At 38.7% G+C, this 26,071-nt stretch overlaps 1 protein-coding gene across 1 annotated transcript; it reads right to left on the bottom strand.

Annotated features, from left to right (window-relative positions):
- Positions 1-1,096: 1,096 nt before the first annotated feature.
- On the bottom strand, positions 1,097-26,045 carry LOC311091220 (nesprin-2). Its single transcript, XM_084127040.1, has 13 exons — positions 25,813-26,045; positions 17,075-17,355; positions 16,834-16,984; positions 15,582-15,764; positions 14,368-14,505; positions 13,310-13,504; positions 11,626-11,851; positions 10,291-10,397; positions 9,759-9,810; positions 9,191-9,354; positions 3,706-3,888; positions 3,339-3,403; positions 1,097-1,998 (listed from the first exon to the last, which is right to left on the bottom strand). Exons 2-13 carry the CDS (start codon positions 17,332-17,334, stop codon positions 1,782-1,784), a joined length of 1,941 nt encoding a protein of 646 aa, XP_083983166.1. The 5' UTR covers positions 17,335-17,355; positions 25,813-26,045; the 3' UTR covers positions 1,097-1,781.
- Positions 26,046-26,071: the final 26 nt, after the last annotated feature.

Raw genomic sequence — 26,071 nt, 5'->3', positions numbered from 1 at the left:
GTTATAATGGTAATTGGTGTTGTGTTACTAACATTCTGTAATACACAGGAATGCAAATGGCTGGGCCTTCAGGATTAGTTCGGCCACATCTCAGCTGAATGGTGCAAAAACAAAATGCTCTCTCTGTTCTGTTCCCCTGAGATAGGCAAGGCCTGTTGTGGTCAGTGGCATCATATTAATTCAGAGTAACCATCGCAAAACTGAGTTAGTGATGCTGCCTAATCAGAGTCAGGTTGTCCCAACTCACATTTTTTGAATTTTCTGATACACATCTGCCCTGTCAATTTGTAATGCCACATATAACGGATACTGGTGAGTTAGGAGCCAAAATTAAAATGAATTTACATTCATAAAAAATAAATAAATACATTTGGTTCAGAATCATGCAAGTTGTGTAGCGCAGATACATTTATATGCATGTTTTATTAAAAAGCCATCTCCTCTGCCATCTTTCATAGGAACTATTACCACATAATCCCTTTTCCAACCAATCCAAATGCTCTTTATATCAGCAATTAACAATGTTGTAACAGCAGCACTGACCTTCAATGCTTCGGCAGAGTTCAGAAAAGGCCATTTCCTCTAAAGCTTTTATTGCTAGAGAACTCCTCCGTTTGTTCATGTCGTCCTCAGGTGGATACTAGAATTTATTTGCTTGGGGTTTATGGGCTCTAGGCTTGCAGAGGTATATGGTTCAATCTGAGACTCCGCTTTTGCTCCTGCCAAGTAAATAAACTCATCATCAAACAAAAGACAGGCTTGCTTGCATGCACAGCACACTTGGTTTTCTGCAGTGTTGACTACAGAACTCCCAAGAGCTCTGAACGGAGAGAGATGAGGTTGAAAGGCCATCTGCAGACATTTCCAACTAAGATCATTTGTGTGCTAATTGAATTTGAAACATTCTTTCATAATCTTTTTGAGTGTTCTTCCCTGGCAGCAGCACAAAACCTTCTTTCAGCAAGTCCACCAAGCCATATACACAGAGAAAGGCACTGACTGCTTCCCCCCAATGAGAATCACACGGCGTATCACTCCACACTCATTCCAGTGTCACCATCCACAGCCAACCACTTGTTTTCGCTCTTTTATTTTTAGAAGTCATAAAAAATTGATAACAGTGCAAAAGTGATCCTTGATGTGCACAAGGATTTGCTTTAAAGCCTGGTTGAGTCTTCTTCAATGGACTGATGCAATATATTAAATACAGTGCAGAATGCCCATTTTAAAAATGCTACAGTGATTACAGCATACAATATAGTGATTCTTGGTCAAATATTGTGTATCGTGTTCAGTTTAATTCTCTCTCTGTACAAAATTGTCTTCAACTACAACATACAGCAATATTTTTTTAACAAAAATTTTTGAAAAACACACTCACACCCTTATACATAATGGTTGGCCAATACATGCTTAATCTGTCAGTAAAAAAAAAAAAATCAGTTTTAAATAGTGATGCTTCCAGAGCTGTCAAATCATTTCAATTTTATACTATTCACTTGACATTGTGAGAAAATTAGTGTCAGAGCAGAATTAAGTGCACTTGTTACATGGGTTTGCACTCACAGACTAAAGATGGTCTTGTATAATCTATGACCAATGTGACGCCGGCCATGCAGCCAAACATATAGCAAAACTTTCAGACCCATTCCTTTTTCATGTAACACATGCTTTCAATCTGGGAAGAAGAAAAAAACAACATTTAAGGGAAACCCTAAAAACAATCCCATATGTGCTTATTAAACTCTTTGTCGTTACTGTAATAATCGCAGCTTGCATCCTCAGGTGGGAGGGGGTCCTTTATAATGTAGGGCCAGGTGAAATGAGCGGGTCAGGGTATTGGACTGATGACATGAGGTATCATGGACTGAAATGAGGTACCAGATCATCACAGCAAGCAGGAGGGCAAATAGGATGACAAAAAACCTCAGGGGCCACAACTGCCAGGGGCCTCTTTGCCATTGGCTGCTAGTAGAGGTCTTCGGTTTAATCGGGCCACTGGAAACAGAAAAATATATGATAAAAAGCTATTTTTCAGCATTAACAGAAGAAAGAGACAGGTCTCCGCTATGCTGATAGTTGGCATAAATCAGCTGTGCCCAATCTTGCTTCATGGAGGGCCAATTTCCCAAGAGTTTAGCTCCAACCTGCCCCAACACTTGTGCCTGGAAGTTTCTAGCAATTCAAAAGACTCTGATTAGCTGGTTCAGGTGTGTTTAATTAGGACTGGAGCAAGATAATGACCCACCAGGAGCATAAATCAATTTTAATCTAAGCTTGGTATGCATTGGTGAGGTAAAATTGCTTTAATATGTGCAAATACTGCTCACCGTAGAATTTCTTTAAGGACAGCCTTCATTTAACAATTCCAAAATGTTTCAACGATTCATGTAAAAATGACTTTAACCAACATTTAAACATATGTGTCCTTGCTTCATGTTTAAGTGCATTTAAATTGATTTCTCTGACAAAATTGGCCTCGCTGGTCAGGGAAGCATATGACTTCACTTTGTCAAATGATTCTCATTGCATTTTTGCAGTCCAATAGACCTTAAACATGCCTTTTTTGGACACTGCCCAAATCACTGGCTCAAAGTTAACTAAGAATATTGGGTACAACTAAATATGTTGGACCACACCGACTTTGATTATAAGTCTTTTTCCCAAAAATATCTTAGTCCAGGTTTAGAAAGACAATTTTAGAATTTAGAAAGAGTAAATTATGACAGTTTTTATTTTTGAGTGAACTATCCCTTTAGATTTACATACTGAATATGCAGACAGGCAAATTCACTATCATTCAAAAGTTTGGGGGTTTTCAATGTTTTTCTTTGCTCACCAAGGCTGCATTTATTTAAACAAAAATACAGTAATAATGTGAAATATTGATATTTTTGAAAAACTATTCTTTATACATTTAAAAAAAGCTGAATTTTCAGAAATCATTCTAATATACTGATTTGGTGCTCAAGAGACATTTAGTTTTTAATATCAATGTTGTAAACAGTTGTGCTGCTTAATATTATTTGTTTTTGTGGAAACGTGAGCCATTTTGTAACATTATAAAATGTCTTTTCTGTCACTTTTGATTAATATAATGCATACTTGTTTAATAAAAGTATTTTAAACTTTTGAATGCTAGTGCATTTCTGATGCCTATTTTTCCAGCTGTTCAGAGAGAGAGAGAGAGAGAGAGAGAGAGAGAGAGAGAGAGAGAGAGAGAGAGAGAGAGAGAGAGAGAGAGAGAGAGAGAGAGAGAGAGAGAGAGAGAGAAAAGCAGTTTATCAGAACAAAATACATAATTAGTGCTAACCATATCAAATCAAACAGTCTCTCACCGACTCGACTTTGTACAGGTGTTGTCCTCCAATGAGTCGGGGAAGGAAAGTCTCTCCTGCTGCCTCTAGTGACAGAGAGGGACAAGACGATAATAGCTTGAGATTAACAAAGCCCTGCAGGGACGCTATTGTTTACCAGCTCTTTGGCACTGGCACACATTACAAGTGCAATTATGTGTGGGGTGTGTCGAGGTGTAAATCACATCATAAAAATCACACAAGGCGCCACATTCGCTACACATTAACAGGCCTGGCTTTAATTCACAAACCTTAGGTGACCACAAAAGTAGTTATGTAGTTTGTAACACATTTGAAGCTACTGTGTGAGGGTGTTTGGGGCGTAAGTGTCTGCGCGAGGGAGATATACCTGTGGGTCTTCGTGACTTTGGTAATGGTGATGCTGGAGGTCACATGACTGGGACGGGCAGGGGTTGTAGCACGTGTGCTGAGTTTGCTGTGGGTGGGGGTGTCTCTGGGGGAGCACGTTCTCCTGATACTCAACTCCCTCCTCCTCCTTTCCGGAAGGCAGAGATGAAAAACTGGAGCGAGGCTATAAAGATTCACAGAAGCAACAAACACTTTTGATTGCCAAAGAGCGGACAGCACAGTTCTCACTACATGTGACAGCTTCGCTATGCTACAAAAGGTGCTTGTAAATCGAAAGAGACGGGCTCCATTAACTAATAAGGTTCAAGTCTTTTTGTGCTCTGTCTTTTTGTGCTCTCTTGTTTTTCTCATTTGCTCTCATTCTTTGAGTCCTTTAATAGGACCAACAGATACGCTGCTTCTACTTTTTCGTGTGACATGTTACACAGGCGCTTTTGGCCCTTTGGCAGTGCCAGTTCCCCACTATGTTTGTGCCCACAATTATGGCTGCCATTAAAGAGCCAGTTAGAGCGGCTGGTTTTTTTCCCTTCCCTGTAAAGCTGCCAATTAGCCATGAGCACTGAGAAATTACAAGAGGCTCTTTGAAATGGAAATGGTCCCTCTCTCTCGTCAAGGTTTTTCCAAGGCTTCGGCAGGCAAATCGGCCTTTGCATCAGTGCAGAGGATTCTCTTTCCCAGAAACCAACCCCCCCCCCCTTCCCTCTCTAAAGGAAGCGTTGAGCTTTTTAAGTCGAGATGGTACAGATTCATCCGAGATGGATTAATTATCAGCATCTGAATAATGTGTGCCTCATGTATTCCTCGTGTACATTTATTTTTATGATGCTCCTAAAATAGGCTTTTTTCTCCCACAGAAAGATTCATAAATATTATGGATTTATAATAAACAATTTCACTAGATGACTTGAATAGCTCTATTTGGAAAGAATTAATCGTTCTAGAATGATTTTGTAGGGGAGTGAATCTCCATAGAAAATAAACAAATTAGAAGAATAGATAAAAATACAACAAAGATACAAATTAAATAAACAGTGCTTTGTTTTTCAGGTTCAGAAATTGAATCATCAAATGTATATTAACACTGCATAGTCTTCACTGTATAAATTAAATATAATTCTACTTTGTTAAAGCAGCAAAAGTGATTTTCTATTTGAATTTTGTTGATTGATTAACATTAATGACAGGAATATAAGGCTGCTGTCACTTTAAGACAAATGCACGGATCCAATATAATATGCATTTGTTTTATTTCTCCATGGTTTACGTTCATGTTAGCCAAAGTGAATGCATTTGAGGATACTCAAGCATTGACAAGCACAAATAAACGCGGAAGAGAACATAATTCTGTGTTCGCATGTCATCTGTGCTGCTGTGTGTGCGCACATAAAACAGCGCAAGAGTTCCGAATTGAGTTCTTTCACATCTTGCGCTAGAATGGTTTAAAATCGCTTGGATGTTTAAACTGACAGGACCTTAAACATGCAAATAATGAACTTTCGCTGTATGATGGTTAAACTTTGCAATTAATCCGTGAATTACGTGCATTTCGATATGACTATTGCGGATGCACACTTTGCGATATCGATTCTATATATAGAGTATATATATACTGCTCAAAAAAATTAAAGGAACACTTTGAAAACACATCAGATCTCAATGGGGAAAAATATCATGCTGGATATCTATACTAATATGGACTGGGTAATGTGTTATGAACGAAAGGATGCCACATCGTTTGATGGAAATTAAAATAATCAACCTACAGAGGATTGAATTCAAAGACACCCCGGAAATCTAAGTGAAAACCTGATTCAGCAGGCTTGTCAATTTTGCTGAAATTTCATTGCAGCAACTCAAAATGGTTCTCAGTAGTTTGTATGGCCCCCACGTGCTTGTATGCATGCCTGACAACGTCGGGACATGCTCCTACTGAGATGACGGATGGTGTCCTGGGGTATTTCCTCCCAGATCTGGACCAGCGCATCACTGAGCTCCTGGACAGTCTGAGGTGCAACCAGGTGATGTCAGATGGACCGAAACACAATGTCCCAGAGGTGTTCTATTGGATGTAGGTCAGGTGAGTGTGGTGGCCCTTCAATGGTATCATTCCTTCATCCTCCAGGAACTGCCTGCATGCTCTCGCCACATGAGGCCGGGCATTGTTGTGCACCAGGAGGAACCCAGGACCCACTGCACCAGCATAGGGTCTGACAATGGATCCAAGGATTTCATCCCAATACCTATTGGCAGTCAGGGTGCCATTGTCTAGCCTGCAGAGGTCTGTGCGTCCCTCCATGGATATGCCTCCCCAGACCCTCACTGACCCACCACCAAACCAGTCATGCTGAACGATGTTACAGGCAGCATAACATTCTCCACGGCTTCTCCAGACCCTTTCCTGTCTGTCACGTGCTCAGGGTGAACCTGCTCTCATTTGTGAAAACCACAGGGCACCAGTGGTGGACCTGCCAATTCTGGTGTTCAATGGGAAATGCCAATCGAGCTCCCTGGTGCTGGGCAGTGAGCACAGGGCCCACTAGAAGACGTCGGGCCCTCAGGCCACCCTCATGAAGTCTGTTTCTGATTGTTTGGTCAGAGACATTCACACCAGTGGCCTGCTGGAGGTCATTTTGTAGGGTTCTGGCAGTGCTCATCATGTTCCTCCTCGCACAAAGGAGCAGATACCGGTCCTGCTGATGGGTTAAGGACCTTCTACGGCCCTGTCCAGCTCTCCTAGAGTAGCTGTCTGTCTTCCTGGAATCTCCTCCATGCTCTTGAGACTGTGCTGGGAGACACAGCAAACCTTCTGGCAATGGCACGTATTGATGAGCCATCCTGAAGGAGCTGGACTGCCTGCGCAACCTCTGTAGGGTCCAGGTATCGCCTCATGCTACCAGTAGTGACACTGACCCTAGCCAAATGCAAAACTGGTGAAAAACAGTCTGAAAAGATGAGTAGGGAAAAAAATGTCAGTGGCCTCCACCTGTAAAACCATTCCTGTTTTGGGGGTTGTCTCACTGTTGCCCATCTAGTGCACCTGCTGTTAATTTCATTAACACTAAAGCAGCTGAAACTGATTACAAACCCCCTCTGTTACTTAACTGACCAGATCAATATCCCAGGAGTTTAACTGGCTTGATGCTATTCTCTGATTAAAAAGTGTTCCCTTTATTTTTTTGAGCAGTGTATATACATACATACACACACACACACACACACACACACATATATATACACACACTCACACATATATATACACACACTCACACATATATATACACACACACTCACCTAAAGGATTATTAGGAACACCTGTTCAATTTCTCATTAATGCAATTATCTAATCAACCAATCACATGGCAGTTGCTTCAATGCATTTAGGGGTGTGGTCCTGGTCAAGACAATCTCCTGAACTCCAAACTGAATGTCAGAATGGGAAAGAAAGGTGATTTAAGCAATTTTGAGCGTGGCATGGTTGTTGGTGCCAGACGGGCCGGTCTGAGTATCTCACAATCTGCTCAGTTACTGGGATTTTCACGCACAACCATTTCTAGGGTTTACAAAGAATGGTGTGAAAAGGGAAAAACATCCAGTATGCGGCAGTCCTGTGGGCGAAAATGCCTTGTTGATGCTAGAGGTCAGAGGAGAATGGGCCGACTGATTCAAGCTGATAGAAGAGCAACTTTGACTGAAATAGCCACTCGTTACAACCGAGGTATGCAGCAAAGCATTTGTGAAGCCACAACACGCATAACCTTGAGGCGGATGGGCTACAACAGCAGAAGACCCCACCGAGTACCACTCATCTCCACTACAAATGGGAAAAAGAGGCTACAATTTGCACGAGCTCACCAAAATTGGACAGTTGAAGACTGGAAAAATGTTGCCTGGTCTGATGAGTCTCTATTTCTGTTGAGACATTCAGATGGTAGAGTCAGAATTTGGCGTAAACAGAATGAGAACATGGATCCATCATGCCTTGTTACCACTGTGCAGGCTGGTGGTGGTGTAATGGTGTGGGGGATGTTTTCTTGGCACACTTTAGGCCCCTTAGTGCCAATTGGGCATCGTTTAAATGCCACGGCTTACCTGAACATTGTTTCTGACCATGTCCATCCCTTTATGACCACCATGTACCCATCCTCTGATGGCTACTTCCAGCAGGATAATGCACCATGTCACAAAGCTCGAATCATTTCAAATTGGTTTCTTGAACATGACAATGAGTTCACTGTACTAAAATGGCCCCCACAGTCACCAGATCTCAACCCAATAGAGCATCTTTGGGATGTGGTGGAACGGGAGCTTCGTGCCCTGGATGTGCATCCCACAAATCTCCATCAACTGCAAGATGCTATCCTATCAATATGGGCCAACATTTCTAAAGAATGCTTTCAGCACCTTGTTGAATCAATGCCACGTAGAATTAAGGCAGTTCTGAAGGCGAAAGGGGGTCAAACACAGTATTAGTATGGTGTTCCTAATAATCCTTTAGGCGAGTGTGTATATATATATATATATATATATATATATATATATATATATATATATATATATATATATATATACACACACACACATATATAAACAGATCTTCAGCAAGTCAGTGTGAGGTGGAAAAGCAGCATGATGACCATTACAGAGTCAACTGCTGCGCCTTGTCTTAATGAGATTTGGCAAACATTTCTCCATTCACAATTGCACCGATCATCCATTCTGCTGCAGCACTAAATATGTAAACTAATGAAGCAGAAATCAAATCCAGAACAAAATCAGCAAGTTATGAATACTGAACCATGCAGTGTAGGATGAACATACAGTGGGGTCTCAGAAGTCAACTAGTGCAATTTTGTGATTTAATACCATTTATAATTTTTACCCATTAAAAATACATATATTAGCAGTTTCAGCTTAATTTTTTTTTTAAATTGCAGTCTCAGACTTTTGGACCCCACTGGATAATAATTAGGATTATTTACTTATTAAACATCAATAGCTACAACTTGGGTGATGTGTAAAATTCATATTCAACAATCATCACTTAGAGAGTCTGTCCTACCATTGATGAAAAGTTCAGTGATTTTATATAATTATTTAAAGTTAATGGCTGTATAAATGACAAATAAATATATTTAAAGGCCAAAGACTGATTTTATGAGCACATGAGCAGCAGCAGCTGGCCATTTATTGCCTCTAAATAAGTGACACTAATATACCACTGGTATTAACAACACAGTTACTTTGCATAAAAAAATTCAATAATATTGACATCAAGCTAATGCCAAAAGCAATCTACGAGAGCCATTAAACCATTTTTGACAGACAGTGTAATGAGTAGCATTACTCACAGAGAAGATTAAACATATACATACACTTCTAGTCATAAGATATTTGAATGTTTTTGTGGAAATCGTGATACAGTTTTTTCAGGTTTCTTTGATCAATAGATTCCAAGCAAAGTGTACCTGTGAAACATGCTCCGTCTGGACGGCTTTAGAACAAAGTTGATGCGTCTGGCCCAGCCAAGCGCTGATGCGGTCAGGGTCAAAGGTCACAGGCTCAGGAGACCTAGTTTCAGGTGTGGAAGTCTTAAATTGTCTGGCGTACTGAGGCTTGCCGGCTCTGATGACTATCAAAAACAAACACATGCAAAACAGACGTTAGCAAAGCATAAACAAATCAGGACTATGATGTAAAAATTGGTTGACTGCAGATTAGACTAGACATTTACCATAAAAATGTCTAATCCCTGGATATAAGCACCACATATAACATTTGAAAACTAGTTGCTGCATAGAATATGATACAATGGGCCAAATCACAATACAGAGGCTCAAAAGTTGAGACCTTTGCCCATCATGAACCTTATAAATGAGGTTTTAGGTGGCTATTGGCTTTTTTTCAAGGATATTAGAAAACAAGCCAAATTGAGAGCAGCTCTTCCATGATTATAGAATGATTAAGCGGTGAGAGGGACACTGCCTTCAGTGGATGGCACCAGAGACACTGACCAATCAGGAGCCACGGCTTTACCTGGCACTGGCATCTGGGGTGGGGCCACACACTCTAAGCTCTTCTCAACGCCCTGAAAAACACAACAAATACGTTCAGCATTCACCTACATTAAAGATATACACAGATGCATGTTATTCACAGCCATTTTTACCATCAATGTTGGCTTCTATACATTAAGATGCATTTCTATTGAAAGTAATGTACTTCAATGCACTTGAATAGTAGGGTAAATAAGTAAAAACATACCATCTAACTCAGACCTGTAACAATCTATTTGCATGTTACATACCCCTGCATGCTACAACGTGCAAGCACACGTGTGCTTACATCTATGCATGCATACAAAGACACCAACCACCATGTGATCATTTTAGTTGGAGGCCAAAAATGGCTATGCAAAAAAACAAATCCCCTAATTTGCATTTCAATTACATTTAGTTGTTAGATGGAAAATGTATGCAAATACACAAAGGACCAGCAATCCATGTTTCAATGTATAGTATAATGGAAATAATTATAGAACGAAGTTGGAGCTGTCAGATGGACTTACTGGCTGCTTGAAGCTGACAGATGCCCTGTCTGAATGCGAGTCCACAGGACTCTTGTAGACTCTCCTCCTCAGAGGATATTTGGCTGGTTCATCTGTGCAAGACACACCTGAGAGGATGGAAGAAAATGTTCCCGATAGGTCAAAGTTAAATTCTGTTTTAAAGTGATAAGCTAATAGAAATGTGTAGCAATCACAAAGTATCAAGGGCTACGGAAAGTATTAAACCCTCCAGTCCTCATTTGGTGTCATGATTATTACATAATCACCTGATTATAATTCACATGTGAAGCATAAATATCTCTAGAGCACCTGCGGTGGTTTACACCACATGCACGCGGACGTATAAACATAAGAGTCAATTTATATTGTGAATGCAAAGTGCTCCAGTTTCACTTTATTTTAACATGCACTTAGAAATGTTGAACGTGATTCATTTAAGATAGATATATAGTACCATTGCATAATATGCTAATATTTATAACACCAACAGTCAGACATCGATAATACACAACAGAGAGCAACAAAAATAGTCAATATTACAACAAAATAATATTTAGTTTGGCTGAGATGAAAAAAAACAAATAAAAAACAACACGTGGACCAATAGAAATATCTAAAATTGTATTTATATATTAAACAATTACTGCCCTGTGCACTATTTTTAGAGCTTTAGAGAAACAATACTGTACATCAGTGTTATAACTTAAACTATTAAAAATTGTTTTCAGTAACAAATAAAATATTAAAATGAAAAAATTTCAGTTAATTGCCAACGCACCATTTCAAAATTTTGTTTCTGTTTTTATTTTAACTACTACAACTAAAACTTAAATAATTAAAGCTATATAAAATGTGTGTATATAAAAATAATAATAATAATAATAATAATAATAATAATAATAAAGGACAAAACCACATAGCAAAATTAAACTAAAATTAAAATGAAAACTGAAAATATTACAAAAGCCAATTCAAAATATGAATAAAAAATACAGTATATAAACAAAACTACAATAACACTACTGTACATTTCAATGTATGGTGTCAAGTGTAATGTGAATAAACAACAACTTAAAGGTATGTGTATCAAGCTTACACAGTAAATGAATTGAACAAAAACAGAAAACTAATCACAATTATTTGCATGTCAATTAATCACCACCTAAAGTTTTATGATTGCCATAGACATCTGCACAGGCTTTAAATTGAAGCCTGGACCCGCCCCGTCCCCGAGAACGTTTGGCTCGGGTCGGGTAGCGGACCACTAGATCGCGATGGCCTTATTTGCAGGTAATGGATATGAAGACTGGATTGTATTACAGGGGCAATCCCTACCTGCACCAGCACTGAAGGAGGACGAGTCTGTGTCATCCCGGGAGATTGACCGACCAATGTCCACCGATGGGTCCCACTCCAGAACCTGGTGATCTTGACTGGATTGAGGAAGGCAGGCCTGAGACTGAAGCGCCATGGTGCGCTCTAAAAAACACTCATCCTCCAGCATACTCTCAGAGGGACAGCCAGAGTCAGGGGCACACAGAGCCCAGTCCTCTTCAAAAACCTGGGATAACACAATTAAACATCTTAAAACACTTGCATTTTCAGAATTAAATTTCAGTTTAAAGATATTTATTTAGAAGGAAGAAGATATGGGGTTTTTTAATGTCCTTGAAGCCTCTTATGCTCACCAAGGCTGCATTTATTTGATCAAAAATACAGCAAAACATTATTTGTTAATTTTAGTTCCAAAATAAAATTTCAAATAATAAGAAGTTATCTATTTTAAAAGTTTTAAAATGTAATTTTTTCCTGTGATGCGAAGCTGAATTTTCAGCATCATTACTCATCTTCACTGTCACATGATCCCTCAGAAATCATTCTAGTATGATGATTTGGTGCTCAATAAATATTTCTGATTATTATTAATGTTGAAAACAGTTGTGATGCTTAATTTTTGTGGAAACCATGACTTTTTTTTCCAGGGTTCTTTGATGAATAAAAAGTTTAAAAGAACATTATTTGTTTGAAATAAATGTTTTGTAACAATGTAAATCTTTACTGTCACTTTTCAATCAATTTAATGCATCCTTGCTGAGTAAAAGTGAAAATGTATACATTAAATAACTTTGCAGTTAACTATATTACATCTATCACACAGTTATTTATGCAATACAATCAATTCATTTTTATGTGTGAAAACAACATTCTGAAAATTCTGAGAACATACTGAACTGGGGTGAGGGGTGAGGGGTGGGGTGGGGGGGATGCCTACACATAATAGACATTGTGTGCTTTTTCAGAGCTATGGAAAATTTACTGTGGCAATTCATCATGAGATGTCTGGAGTGGGATTCTATAAACATCCTATATCAGACAACAGCATAAAGAACATAAGAACGCTAGATTTTTAGCATGTCTTAACGTGATCCACTTGGACCTAAAGAGACAAAGGCTCACACAAGGAACTTGTTCAAATGGACAGTACATGTATTGTACAGTGGCTGCTTGGCTACAAGACAACAATTCAGGCTATTCAGGGGGTGTATTCATGACTCCCCTGCCAGAACGTATGAAGTTGGATGCTTGAGTAGCTTTCCCTCGGGATAATTTTCTGAAATGTGCAACAGCCCTGCCTTGAGCAACAGTGAACTTGAGATGGCACAAATTAAATTATCAAATAAAAAAAAAGCTATCAGGGGAATATCAGGGGAGAGAAAGGACTTTTTAAGTTTTCATTGTGCATACGGTGCGTGATAATACTGATCTATGGAGGATTGACCAAAAACATTAGCTAAAAGCTACCATGCTAATGCAGATCAGTCAGCTGCTTGGTTGGCTAACATTCGGGGTGGCAAATGAGTTGAAATGATTATACGCACCTTGATTTCAGAACAAAAATGGAGCAATTGAATTACAAGTTCAAAAGAGACTGTGAGAAGACTTTCAGACTTTATCTTAGTTCATTCCAGGTGTGAAGAAAGTTTAATCTCATTTGTGCACATGCAGCATGGATATATACCAGTCTCATGCTGAGCAGACGTGTGTGCAGGCGGCCCAGGCCCTGAAAGACACGAGTACAGTGGAGCAGGAGTTCCTGCAGCTGGCTCTCGATGGCCTGGGCGTCCGCCGGCTCGCTCCTTTGGATCAGCTCTTCTCCGTGCTGGAGTAAATCGTTCAGTTTACCTGCACTCTCTCCAACCGCCTCTTGAAACCCCTGAGAGATAGATATACACAAACATGTTTAATAATCATACACATACAACATCTTTCCTTGATAGACCCCAAAATAGAACTTATTTTGAATGGAAGGAAAATTAAGCCTATTTTTAGAATCATTAAAATGCCCAAAAGCAAAAATCTCAATAACAATTAAGGACATTTACGCTCAATTTTTATAACAGCAATGCTATTTTCTTAGTAATGAGGAATATGTATAAAAATTAAAATAAAATTATCATAGTTAATTTATAAGTGTTTATTTGTATTTAAAAAAAAAAAAAAAAAAAAATGTATATATTAATATAACAATCATAATAATACTCACTTATGATCATTGATTATAATCATTATGATGATTATTTCTGTCATTAATATTGCCGTAATTATTATTCTTATCACTATTACTATATTACCATCATCATCACTATTATGATTGTTTATTTATTATTGATTTCTTTAAAAGCATAAAATGTCTGGAAAAGAAAAGCACTGTGCAGAGAAATATTAATTGTCCTAAAAATAACTTTCAAGTTCTTCATTTAAAATGTATTAATTTTGATTTTGGGGTGACATTGATTTCTCCTCCTCATTTTTATTTTATTTTAATTATATTCATTTATTTTATTTAAATAAACTCTATGTTTTTTTGCAAAAGGTCTCTTGTTTCTCATACTTTCAGTGACCTACTATTTGGTTAATAAAGCTCAGAAATGCCTTTCAGGGATTTGAACCTGTAAATTAGATGTTAAAGATCTCCACTTGTTGTGACACAAACCACACTACCCAGATGGCAAACAAACAGAGATCAGATTTCTCTCTGCATGGACCAATCCATGGATCCATGTTTCCTGAGAGTACCTGAAGCTGGTGCATCTTCGAGCAGGTGTCTTTGCCTGAGAAGTGCTCCACTTCAGTCAGCCTGAGGTCCATATCAGCCAGCCACACTGCCATCTCTTCACTCTGCCTCTCAAAATCCTCCCGCTGGCAGACCAAATGCTGTTGCGCACACACACAGACAGAGCGAGCATCATTCTGTCTGACCGTCTACACCCTGATGCTGTTTTTAGCAGAGACAGAGACTGACAGAGAGACACACCAAAATTCTAACAAGGACGTCAAAGCAGCAGACAGGGAGCGGAAATGGCATAAACAAAACAGACACTGTAAAGCCCACAGTAAAGGGGGGCATATGCAATGCAGACAAGCATAGACCTACAGTGCGCAGGGGTCACTGCGGCTGAAAGGACAGAATTATGTAAGCTGAACGCAGGCAGAGCAGAGGGCTGTATGGATAAAGAGTTAATGGGATTAAAATGAGGGAAGGAATGGGGCAAGAGAGACTTACGCGAGTAGAAAGTAGCAACTAAAACGCCTTTCAAAATCATGTGCTTTTTACGTTTTTCAGCCCCAATAAAAAATGTATTGAGAACCTAAAAATTTGTAAACTGTAAAATATTATAATTATAATGGTAATAAAAAAAAAAAACTATGTAGTAATGATGAAACTTACCATTCAGGTTTTTTACCATTGCATTTTTACAGTGAAAAACTGTAAAATCTAACATTTCATGTATTTTTACAGTAAAATGCTGTTAAATTTACAGTTTTTGGAAATTTAAGACCAAATCATCTATAATTTACAGAATTCCCTGTGTGAAATTTCACATTTGAAGATTTTTTCATTGAAATATCTTTCTTTTTCTCTTTGTATTACCATGATGGTGTTTTGAATGCATGTGCATGATACTGCACACCTTATATATTAATATTTACATCAGCTTGTGGAAAAGCTACATTTTATGAGCTTTGAATCTCCATGTGGCTTTTTCATGATCACCTGTGTTTTTGATGGTTGTCACTGTATTATAAAAGTACAAAACAGATTTTAGTACTTCAGTAAGTTGTTATATTTACATTATGTCAGTTAGTGAAATATGCAGGTAGCAACTAAAATGTTGCTACATTTTTTTTCAGTAAAGTTCTGTTTTATTTACCATGAATTTCATAGATTTTTTACAGTGTGCTTGCTTTAAAAGATGTCACCTTTGAGCAGTTTGAGGGTCTTTATATACCTTTAACCTGCGGCACACAGTCTCCACTGTGTTACTGAGCTGATCCCAGCGCCGTCCGCAGTCCTTCGTCATTTCTACGAGCCGTGCGCCCATAGTACCTCTAAACAGGCCGGCCAGAGTTCGACTCTTCTGAGCCAGGCCGTCCAGCTGGGTTAAACGCATCCTGGCCTCAGCACGCAGGTTCTGGAAAGAGATACAAAAACAGTCGGTCTTTGGTTAATGATGACATCATGCGACATCATGCGATTAATCGGATTAACCCCCTCTAAAGTGTAAAATTAACCACTGGAAGGTAAAAAATAAATCCCACCAGTTCTCTGAAAAACTAAAGCAGGTTATTTTAAGAAATTTGTGCGAGGGGTTAAGACGGAGGGAGGCGCAATGGTGCTTAGGAGGAGAGCCAAGGAGTTTGATGGCCATTTGGTGTCATTTATCTTCACTGGCACAAGTCCCGGGCTTCTAGACAGTCTGAGTAAATGCGCTGTCGGCGCGCGTGTAAGTGTGTCTGTGTCGTTGATTACACTTTCATTGTAGAAAGCGTCAAAACACTAGCCGGTATCCACTCAGCAACAGACACCTGTAATGACTAATCTGAGATGGCCTTGCACTCATCTTATACAATAACACCGCAGCTAGGAGTTTAGGGGTAAATTATTTTATTTTGTTTTGGCAACTCCATTTAAGAGTTTTCACCCTCAGATTTAAACTACTGGTAGTAAATGGTCAGACTTGTGGCTTTAGCTCTACTGTGTTTCTAGGCCTCAACATTTTCTTTCTTTTCTTCTCCTTTGTGTACAGGGTCCTATCGGGTTAGGGGTGGGTACGAGTGTTTGGAATGTATAAGTATATGTATGTTATTTTAGGATATGTGTAGTAGGTAATGTGAGCGAAAGTGTAAGTGTGGGCGATGACGTTTTTTGTTTGTGTCTGTGGTGTATGTATATGGTTTTGAATTTGTAATGAATAAAAATTTAATAAAAAAAAAAGATTATTTTCTATAAATTGACATTAAGATGTGTATACAAACATTTTCCATTCACCCTGAATGCATGTTATTTTTACTTGGTCACATCACATGACTTTTTTTTTTTTAACACTTCTTAAAACCATCCAATACAATTTTTTATTTTTTTTTAAAGAACTTGGCACGTGTTTTTAAATACATTTTTCCTTTTCTTTGCACACTCTTACCTGTCATTGACCCTAAAATTAAGCATCAAACATCACTGAAATTAGAACCAATGTCTCATACCTCATACTTTTGTAACTCCTCTTTTGCTGTAACATACAGCACATGGCTGGAGTTCGGGGACGCTGCTATTTTCTCGGCTGATCGAAGCCAGTCGTCCAAGCAGGAGAGTTCTTTCTTGAATTCATACCACAGCATCCACCTCCTCTCCAGCCTGACGGACCAATAAGAAACAATTAGGTAGGACAGTCTGTACAGATCAGTTATACAGACAGGTTTCCAATACACATGGATGCCTACTCACTTGACGCAGCCCTCAAGAGAGAAGGAAACATCTTGGCTCACGTCTTCAATGGATGACCACTCATTAGAGAACTCATTCAAATCATCATGTAGTTGAAAGCTTCTCGTGGGACAGCAGGTCTCAGAGGACTGCAAGTAGAGACCACTTTGGTGGTTCGTATGAACACATGTTTGTATCTCTCCTCGGTCTTCATCACTTCCTCTGGGGCCTACTCTAGTGTTTCCATGGTGACTGGCTTTGAGTGACATCTCTTCTAACATCCTGGCATCACCAAGCGCCACCTGTTTACAACAACACAAAGGGTTCATTAGGATCAAACACAGCATGATACACAGACATAGTGTGACCCTGTTGTCAAAAATGAGTACAGTATCTAGTCTTTCTTATGAGGATGTTAAAGGCACACTATGCAAGATTTGTACCTTAATATAACAGCTTCGACATCATCTAGATGGTAAACGAACTCGTAGTAGGGCGAATCATCCCGATAGCAAAAGGGGGACGCCGCCGCTGGCAAAACCAGCATTGCAAGTTTGAGAGGTGGCGCCCCGACAAATCTTGCGAGAATCACGACTTGCTTTACGGCACGACGTCACATACATCAACAACATATGAAGCATCCTATATGGAAGACTCTAGCACACATTTCAGACGTGAATCATGGCAGAGTCGGCGAAGAAAACTAAGAAAGCGCGGTCGGAAGAGTGCAGAGACGGCTCTGCGTGAGTGGCATTTACGACAGTAACGTTAAATACAAGTACTCCACAGCGACTCTAGGGGTCGCTGTTTGAGAAAAACGGAAACTGCATAGTGTGCCTTTAATGTATCGTGGGATAAATTCATTTCTATGCAACACAATGGAGTGGAAATTTTATGTATGGGTAGTTGACATTAAAGGTAGGGTAGGTGATTTGTTCCTGAAAAATTTTTTTGTTATGCTAGTTGAAAGTCTGTTCACATACTGATAGCAATCACTAAGTCATCTAAATGTATGTATATGTATATTCATTGTTTAAATAAATATATCATCACTGCATTCGGTGCGATCTAATGTTTTCAAAGCTAACTCGCTATTGCTAGCCTCTCCGAAAATCACCTACCCTAATTTTAAATAATTTTGGGAAGTATTTTAGGAAGAATTTAAAACCATTTTAATGACTACGCATGCAGCTTTTAATTGAGAGACTAAAAATAAATCCATTTGTCAGTTTTAAAAGTTAACTAGTAATGCCAAAAGATTATTAAAATGGTGCAAAACTTAAATCAGTGGTGACCAGGATTTAAGATATCATTTTTTTTAAATGAATAAAATATTGAATGAATAAATAACTTGAATAAATAAAATAAAATATAAAATGAATACACCAAATAATAAATGAGTCAATCAATTAACATGAAAATTTCAAAAATAGGCATACATTCATAAATAAGATACAGGTAACACTTTACAATAGGGTCTCATTTGTTAATATTAGTTAATGTATTAACATGAAGTAACAATGAGAAATACATTTTGTCACGGTACTTATTAATCTTTGTTAATGTTAGTTAATAAAAATACGGTCATTCATTGTTTGTTCACAGTGCATTAACTAATGTTAACAAACAACTGATTTTAATAATGTATTAGTAAATGCTGAAATTAATGTTAACTAATATTAATAAATGCTTTAGAAGTATTGCTCAAAAGTTGACAAACAAAAACGAAAAGTCCTATGCTAAATGTAAACCATTGCATAGTTTTCTTTTTAAATCTCTCATCTAAGAAGAATTTCACGTTCACTGATCACATGCATCTGGTTAGAAAAGCTGTGGTTTATTTGCATAATAAACTAATTAAAACTTTCAGACACAGAGGAAAGTCTCCTGTGCTCTAGGGTATATTTTCAGCCATCAAAAATCATAAATCAGTTTTATGCCCATTACCCAAAGGAGTTACGGCGCTGCCGCCACAGCTCTGGCAGAAAAAAAAAAAAAAAAAGCCAAATAGATTTTCCTCACTCTAATACCTGCATAATGTGGCTGGCAGAACAAGGTCAGCTATGCCAGGCCATTTCTGCTGTCAATCAAGAGTGATGGTCCCAAAAACTGCCTTGGGCTGACCTCATGAAAAACACTTTTTAAAAAATGTTCAAGAATAGCTTAAGAGCCTACGTCAGTCTCATAAGTGGCCTGCATCAGTATTTATGAAGGACGTGCCTAGCGAGATCACTTGGGGAGAACAGTTCTTTCAAAACTTCAAGCCCAACCAGCTAATAACTCAAAGTTAGATGGGCATAATTTACCTGCAACCTTGCCGTCCGCCTCGACTGCAAGTACACGCTGACTTCCTGCTCAGCCAAAATAATGGTCCCTTCTCAGGGTTTGCCGTGAGTTTGCCCCAGTGGAGGGCATTAAGCCACTGGACTGAGTCTTAAGGCAGTCAGGTTGAAAATCGAAGTCACCATTATTGCTTTTCTCAACCTGCAGAGAATGTTGCTCTCGCCTGAGGAGTAATGGAGTGCAAACACGACTGCAATCCATACTCTATTCCTAACCTTTTCAGAAGTAAGCAAACTTATTGCAGGCTGCAGGCCATATCCCATCTCATCGGTGAGCTTGTGTCTTGAGGAACAGGTGTGTACGTGTGACACCCAACAGGCGTGCAATGACACAATGACTGTTAATGGGACGTCAAGACTCTGATTTCATGCTGATTTTCACCCCGTAGGCCTACAGTACATCCCAGCCCAGCTTAAGTTGCATATCATAATGCTCCAACACGTAAACCAAACCAGGGAGATTGTCATACAAGCCTAAGACGTGGAATAGGGGTATAGCAAGTTCTCACAGGTGTAAATGTAAAACAAACGTTACCATTTTGGATCCAGTCTCAGACAGCTTGACCATAGTAATCATATACATGTAATCCTGCAAGAAAGTCATGGACAAGGATCATGGTAAATTAATATATATAGCAGGGTCAAAAATCAGCATGAGACACCAAAGGATGTAAATGACAGGCCGGATTACAGATGCTTAGTCATCCCATTCAGCTAGTGTCGGTGGTTTGGCTAGAAACAGACGAGGCAGGTGCATCTGGGGATCTTTCCATAACACAGCCCGCATTTGAATGAGCTGGAGTTGAATAAACACGCAAACTGCTGTCTGCGAGTGTGACAGAGGACAAAAAGCCCTTACAATTAGGCAAAAGGTGATGCAGGATGAGTCTGCATGTGGAAGCAAATGAAAAGTAATGATGCATTCAATACATCAATAGCGTTTCAGTATTTAGCATTCAGTACATCTTTTCCAGATCATATTACACCTCTGTACAGACACAAAACACCCTCACAGAACATGAATGTCTATCTGGAGAGAACATCGTTTTTCTTTCTTAACGGCGGATAAAGCGGAGCTTGTCTCCTTGCCGCCGAATAAACCTCATGGCAAACTGAGGTAAAGTTACCCTTTCTGTGGCCAATGACAATTACTTCCCTTGGCTTATGATAAGCATGGGAAAGGTCATAACATTTTAAAATCTCAGACTGTTGCTGTTTTCATCCGAAGCAGTAAACACCCAATCTCTTGCCAAGCTCGGGGCTCGGACTGCATCTCATCCCACACGCTGCCAAGCAAAAAGTATAACCGACAATTTCTGCCCACATTCTATTGATTAATTCGAGGTGGAGGACAAAACAGTGTGTGTCTAATGACTCTAATCAATCACATCACTGAAAACATCACTGAAAAGCTAAATGCTAATTAGACTCATGGACCAACATTCTAGATGTAAACTAACTTTCCTACAATAACTAAGTATGGACTAAGACTACAACATGCAGTAAGGAATCTAAGGATATAAAAGATAGCGCTGCTTAATCTAATTCATATCAGTAGATCTAAACTGGTGGCCAAAAAAAAGGAGGAGGAGGAGGAGGAGGAGGAGGAGGAGGAGGAGGAGGAGGGGGGGGGGGGGACAAAGCTAAAAGCAAATAATAAAACAATGAATAATCACTAAATATCCATTTATTTAAAGAAACATCTATATAAAACTACTAAAATAGAGAAATAAACAAATGTACACCTAATAAATAAACACTTCAAGTGTTTTGAATGCTTCAAGTTCGTTTTTAAAATGCTTTAAGACAAATCATCTGCAAATTCAGTCAACACTATAACTGAGAATTTTCTCCTTAAAATTGCAGTGTACCGAAGATAGGCTGCGTCTGAAATCTTAAAAATACTGCCTTCGGAGTAAGCATTCCAATGTAGGAAGGCATTAGGGCGCATCCGTATCAATTGTTAGCTTCACTTCCTGTCTCCTGTAAAACCTTCATCTGATTGATTTTTGAAGGCAGCATAGATGTATCCTTCACTGCCTTTGATATCCCACAATCCTATGCTTTCCAATCGGTGAGTTAAATGGTAAACATGGCATCTGAAAGTTGCGGTTGGTGGTCAGTTTGTGTGTAAAAGTACTTTTTGACCAACGCTAATCACTTTTGATGTCATTTCTAGTGGGAAATTACTATTGTAGTAATTAAATATGCTCTAGTTATCATCCAAGCTCTCTCTATTTTACTGTAGAATATTAAACCGTTACACTGCCTCAGAAAAGTCTGTCCAAAATCAGTTTTGTGTGGTACCATTGTGTGCAAACATGCCAGCAAAGTCATCGCCTGAGCAGCGATGCAACAAATCAGCTGCCTAAGGTTTCGGACGCAACCATAGTCACAAAAATGTGTTTTGAAACCATGTAAACAATCCTGTCAATGTGCGGGTGGAAATTTCCTATAATTCCTATCATGCTCTGTGGGCATTTTAACACAATGAGCAAAAGACCACCTTTAAGAAAGGACAGGAAAAACAGGTACATAAAGTGGGTGAATTGTGAATTATGGGGGAGGGGGGAATTAGCATATTCATGAGTCAGCGTATACAAAATGAAGCATAGGTGTAGTTACATTCAAGCTATTTCAAGGCATTAAGAAATTATTTTCACTGGGAAAAAAAAAAGTTTAGATGTCATTTTGACTATCAAAGACTACAATTATTGACTGGAAGGGGATTTCAAATAAATACCAACAGTATATAAAGCAACAAAAACAACAAAAAGCATGCACACATTTATAAAATAATTTAAATAAATTATACCTAATAAAAAAAACTGCCTTTTTTGTACTTGCAAAATTTGGAAAAATTTAAAATATTGAGAAATATATTGCATTTTGCGCTAGCCCTTACGGTGTACTTGCATGCTAAAGTCTTTTATTTTAGGCTTTACAGACATTTGGAACCGTATTGGGCCACCACTTGATGTGCAATGTAAAATCTTCAAGCAAAACCAGTGGTTTAACATGACGAACACCACAACCCCGCACAATTTTAACACCATTTGCTCAGTGGGAGTCACAATATTATGACATTCTAAAATAGTTCTGCCTGATTGAGCCAACCTGTTCAGAAAATGTATTTTTAATCGAAAACGTGTGCACACACTTCCAGTGAGGTGACAGCGTTCCACCCACTCCCGTCTGTACCGTCCCATGGAGGTGGTCTGAGGGGCATCTGTGTTTCCGGTAATGGGTGCTCATGAAGACGGAGGAGATAAGGACCCTGGTGCTCTGCACTCGAACCTCCCCGTTCTCACAGAGACTGCAGAGACTGCACTCATTGTCTCTTTGGTGCCACAGGCCCAAATCGCAAACAAACAGGCCTTTCTCAGCACCCGGATAGGGAGAAGAGGCCAGTGCCAAGACACCTGATCTGATCCACTACACACACACAAAGCAAGAGACGAACCAGGCCCCCCTCCTCTCCTTGGGCCCCTCAGAGGCCAAGCTGTGTAGAGGGCAAAAGAGCATCAGTACAGCAAACTCGCCTGTGAACTACAGTTCATTATTGTGTCTCAATTCAAGTCCGACCGTGCCCTTAATTCTCTTAATAAGAGGCGAATGCTCTCTGAGAAATTGTTAGTTTGTGATTAAAGTAGCTAGATCAGCCTTCAAATCCAATCCAGGCTTCTTCTAATCCCATTTACAGCACTCGCAATCTGGTGAGAGTTCTCAGACAGCATCCTCTTGGAATTGCCTCCATTTCCCATGCTTAAGACAACATAATTCCAAAAACAACAGATGACAAAGAAGATCTGCTGCTTTGTGACAATATCAAAGGTATAATGAGGACATCATCCATTAACTGCAGCACATAGCCAAAGGCAAGTTACTCCAAAAGGCACTCTTGTTAAGAAGACGAATTTGATCGCTCCACATGAATGCGTCATTGCTAGAGATGGAAATGATTGCCCTCTCAGCTGTGATTCCCCAGCTAGCAGACGTCTGACAGGTGTTGTGCTCAGGGAGAATAACACAGACTCATTCACCTGACAACTGAGGATTCATTCAAGGACAGACAGAGTTTTGCAAAGCAGAATGTCAGTCTGCCATGCCTGAAGCAAGGTCATTCTCTCAGGAGAAAGAAAGAAATAACATACCTCTCTAGAGGAGGGAAATATTATTTATATATAACATTTAAAATAAATAAATAAATAAATAAATAAATAAATATAAAAATGTAAATCCAAAGCTATGTATAAAGTATAAGTCAAAGCTGAACTAAATCACAGATCACCTTCGTCCCTCTTTGCTTTCATGTGCATGCCAGAATACAAAACTGTCATTCACCCTTCACAAGTGTTGGTGAAATCTGATTCCTGGTTTTCAAACAAAGCTCTGCTCAGGGGGCATCTGCAGTTTCAGCAACGAAACTGGCCAGTAGCAACAGGGAGGAGAAAGCTCTTAAAAAAAAAAAAAAAAAAAAAGTCTAACAATGAAAGCCAGTAGTAGCATTAGACTGAATGGCCAATTACTACCGATGCATGACACCATTCATCATTAAACTCAGCATGGTGCCATTCTGGCAAAGAAGTGTGTTTTGTTGAATGCATCTATACCCTGTCCTGAACCATAATGGGTCTGGGAGGGGATATTTAGAAAGAAAAGACAAAGCAGGAAGCTCTCTTTTGCCCTTTTAAACCAACATACATTTCTTTCAACCAACAATCTTCAAATAAATCCACTTCTAGAGCAGGAAGCCAGAACAGTATAACCAAAGAACAGGACAAGTACAAGCAGGAGAACTTCATTCTCTGTGCTCACAGCACTTTTTCCTGACACTGCTTAAACCCTGGTTTGTTGGGCCTCAATCAAATCATTGGGTTTAGGTCTACGTTTGAAATAGTAAACATCAAATTAGAGGGTATATTGACTGCAAATCAGATAATTGTTTTTAAAGCGCTCACTGGAAGGCCCCGGGCAGATTAAGATAAGAGTAAGATGTCTAGAAAAATAAAACACCAAGCCATGCAGTCTTGAAATCCACTCAGATGGATGAAATGGCAGAAAAAAAGCTAATATGTAGTTGTTAGTTTCACAATCAGCTGTCTGAACATTAATTATTTAACATTTTTCATATCATTCTCATCATGATGTAGTAGTAGACAGTGTGCAGTTTTTCCCACCACAGAGGACACTGTAAATTACATTCTTATGCTAATGATGGCAAGTTGGCAACCAATACGGAGAGATCTGAGATATTAATGATAGAAACATATGGGGAAGGAGATGACGTCTGGAGGCTGGAATCATTTATTTATTCGTTTTTAATAAAAATTAAATGTTTTAAAATACTTATTCTATCTATACATTTATTCTATTCTAAATATAAAATAAATTAGAAAAAACAAAAGTTAAAAAGGACATCATAGTCACAGGTCTGGACACATTTCACAATATGTTTCTCATGTGAATTTTTTTTTAATATAAAATATTATATACTGTATATATATAAAATATTATATACAAGTTTGCATATGCATTTCTTTACAAAACATATTGTCCAGATAGGAACAACAGTCAAAAAGAGAACATACATGAAAACGCCTTATTCAATAGTGCACAAAAATCATCCAGGGGTGGTACTTTGTGAAGATGGTTAAGAAAATGCATAGAGCTGTAATGTAGACTAACAGTAGCCACTGAAATACAGCTTACTGTAAAATTCTCATACTTCCATTTGAGATATTATAGTTTTACTTACTTGCTAATCACTTCTAAAATGTGGAAATAATAAAGAATGAGTAGGTGTGTCCAATCTTGACTAATAGTAGGCCTTATGTAGAGGCAGATTGTAGAGGCTCTATGACTCATTATGGTTGAAAATGTTATTTAAGCCATGTTAAATGTTAATTAAACAACAAAAGATCTCTGACCCTGAATACAGGCCCAGTTTAAACTGCAAGAGGCATCAGATGCCATTGCGTAAATAATCATTGGGCATGGAGTAGGCCTATCACATTCAGCAGTAGTCTTGTAACCTGATGGTCTGGTGTTGTCACCCAACTGGTGAGTCATGCGTACCATTCCACAACAACAGAAACACATTTATTAAATACTTTGAAAACAATGGCTTGTATAGAGGCAAAGCACTTAAAGCACGCCTTTTGCAAACTGTCGCGTGCGTAATTACCATCTGGTACGTCTCCCAAAACGTTTGTCCCCGTGTTTACATACTAGAACAAGTAATATTGAAAGAGAATTCGATTAGTGATAAATATGATTTTCGTCGAAAATCTACCCATACATGTATAAATAATTATACACTACACTGATTAAATGCACAAACGCGTAAAGCACGTGAACAATGTTTGTAAGCGATTAAAAAAAATGAAATTGTATTTTATTCCTTTTAAGACTTACGTGCAAACCTGTCACTCCAGCTTCCAGCTTTTTGCTTCAGGGAATCCCTCGGGGTTTCAGCAATCATACATGAGCAAAAGTTTTTATCCGCAGGGAGAAAATACTTCTGATCAGCTTTGAAATGTCAGGTATGCTTTACATCAAATGAGAAACAACACTAAGTTATGATGTTGTGCGATAAAGAGAAACTCTGTTGCAGGTCACTTAACACAGTCACCAGTCTTTTGAGTTATAATCAAATTGAACTGTCACCTGACAC

The sequence above is a fragment of the Abramis brama genome (assembly GCF_963993115.1).
Source record: "Abramis brama genome assembly, chromosome: 10".
In the NCBI taxonomy this organism is placed as follows: domain Eukaryota; kingdom Metazoa; phylum Chordata; class Actinopteri; order Cypriniformes; family Leuciscidae; genus Abramis; species Abramis brama.
This window is presented reverse-complemented; position numbering and strand designations above follow the sequence as displayed.

Excerpts from the sequence above, each read along its gene's own strand:
- LOC311091220 (XM_084127040.1), bottom strand. The coding sequence starts at position 17,334 with ATGTTAGAAGAGATGTCACTCAAAGCCAGTCACCATGGAAACACTAGA. Across the intron at positions 13,505-14,367 it reads CGAAGATGCACCAGCTTCAG|GGGTTTCAAGAGGCGGTTGG; the intron begins GTACTCTCAGGA and ends TCTATCTCTCAG. Across the intron at positions 11,852-13,309 it reads GTCTGCTCAGCATGAGACTG|GTTTTTGAAGAGGACTGGGC; the intron begins GTATATATCCAT and ends GTGTTATCCCAG.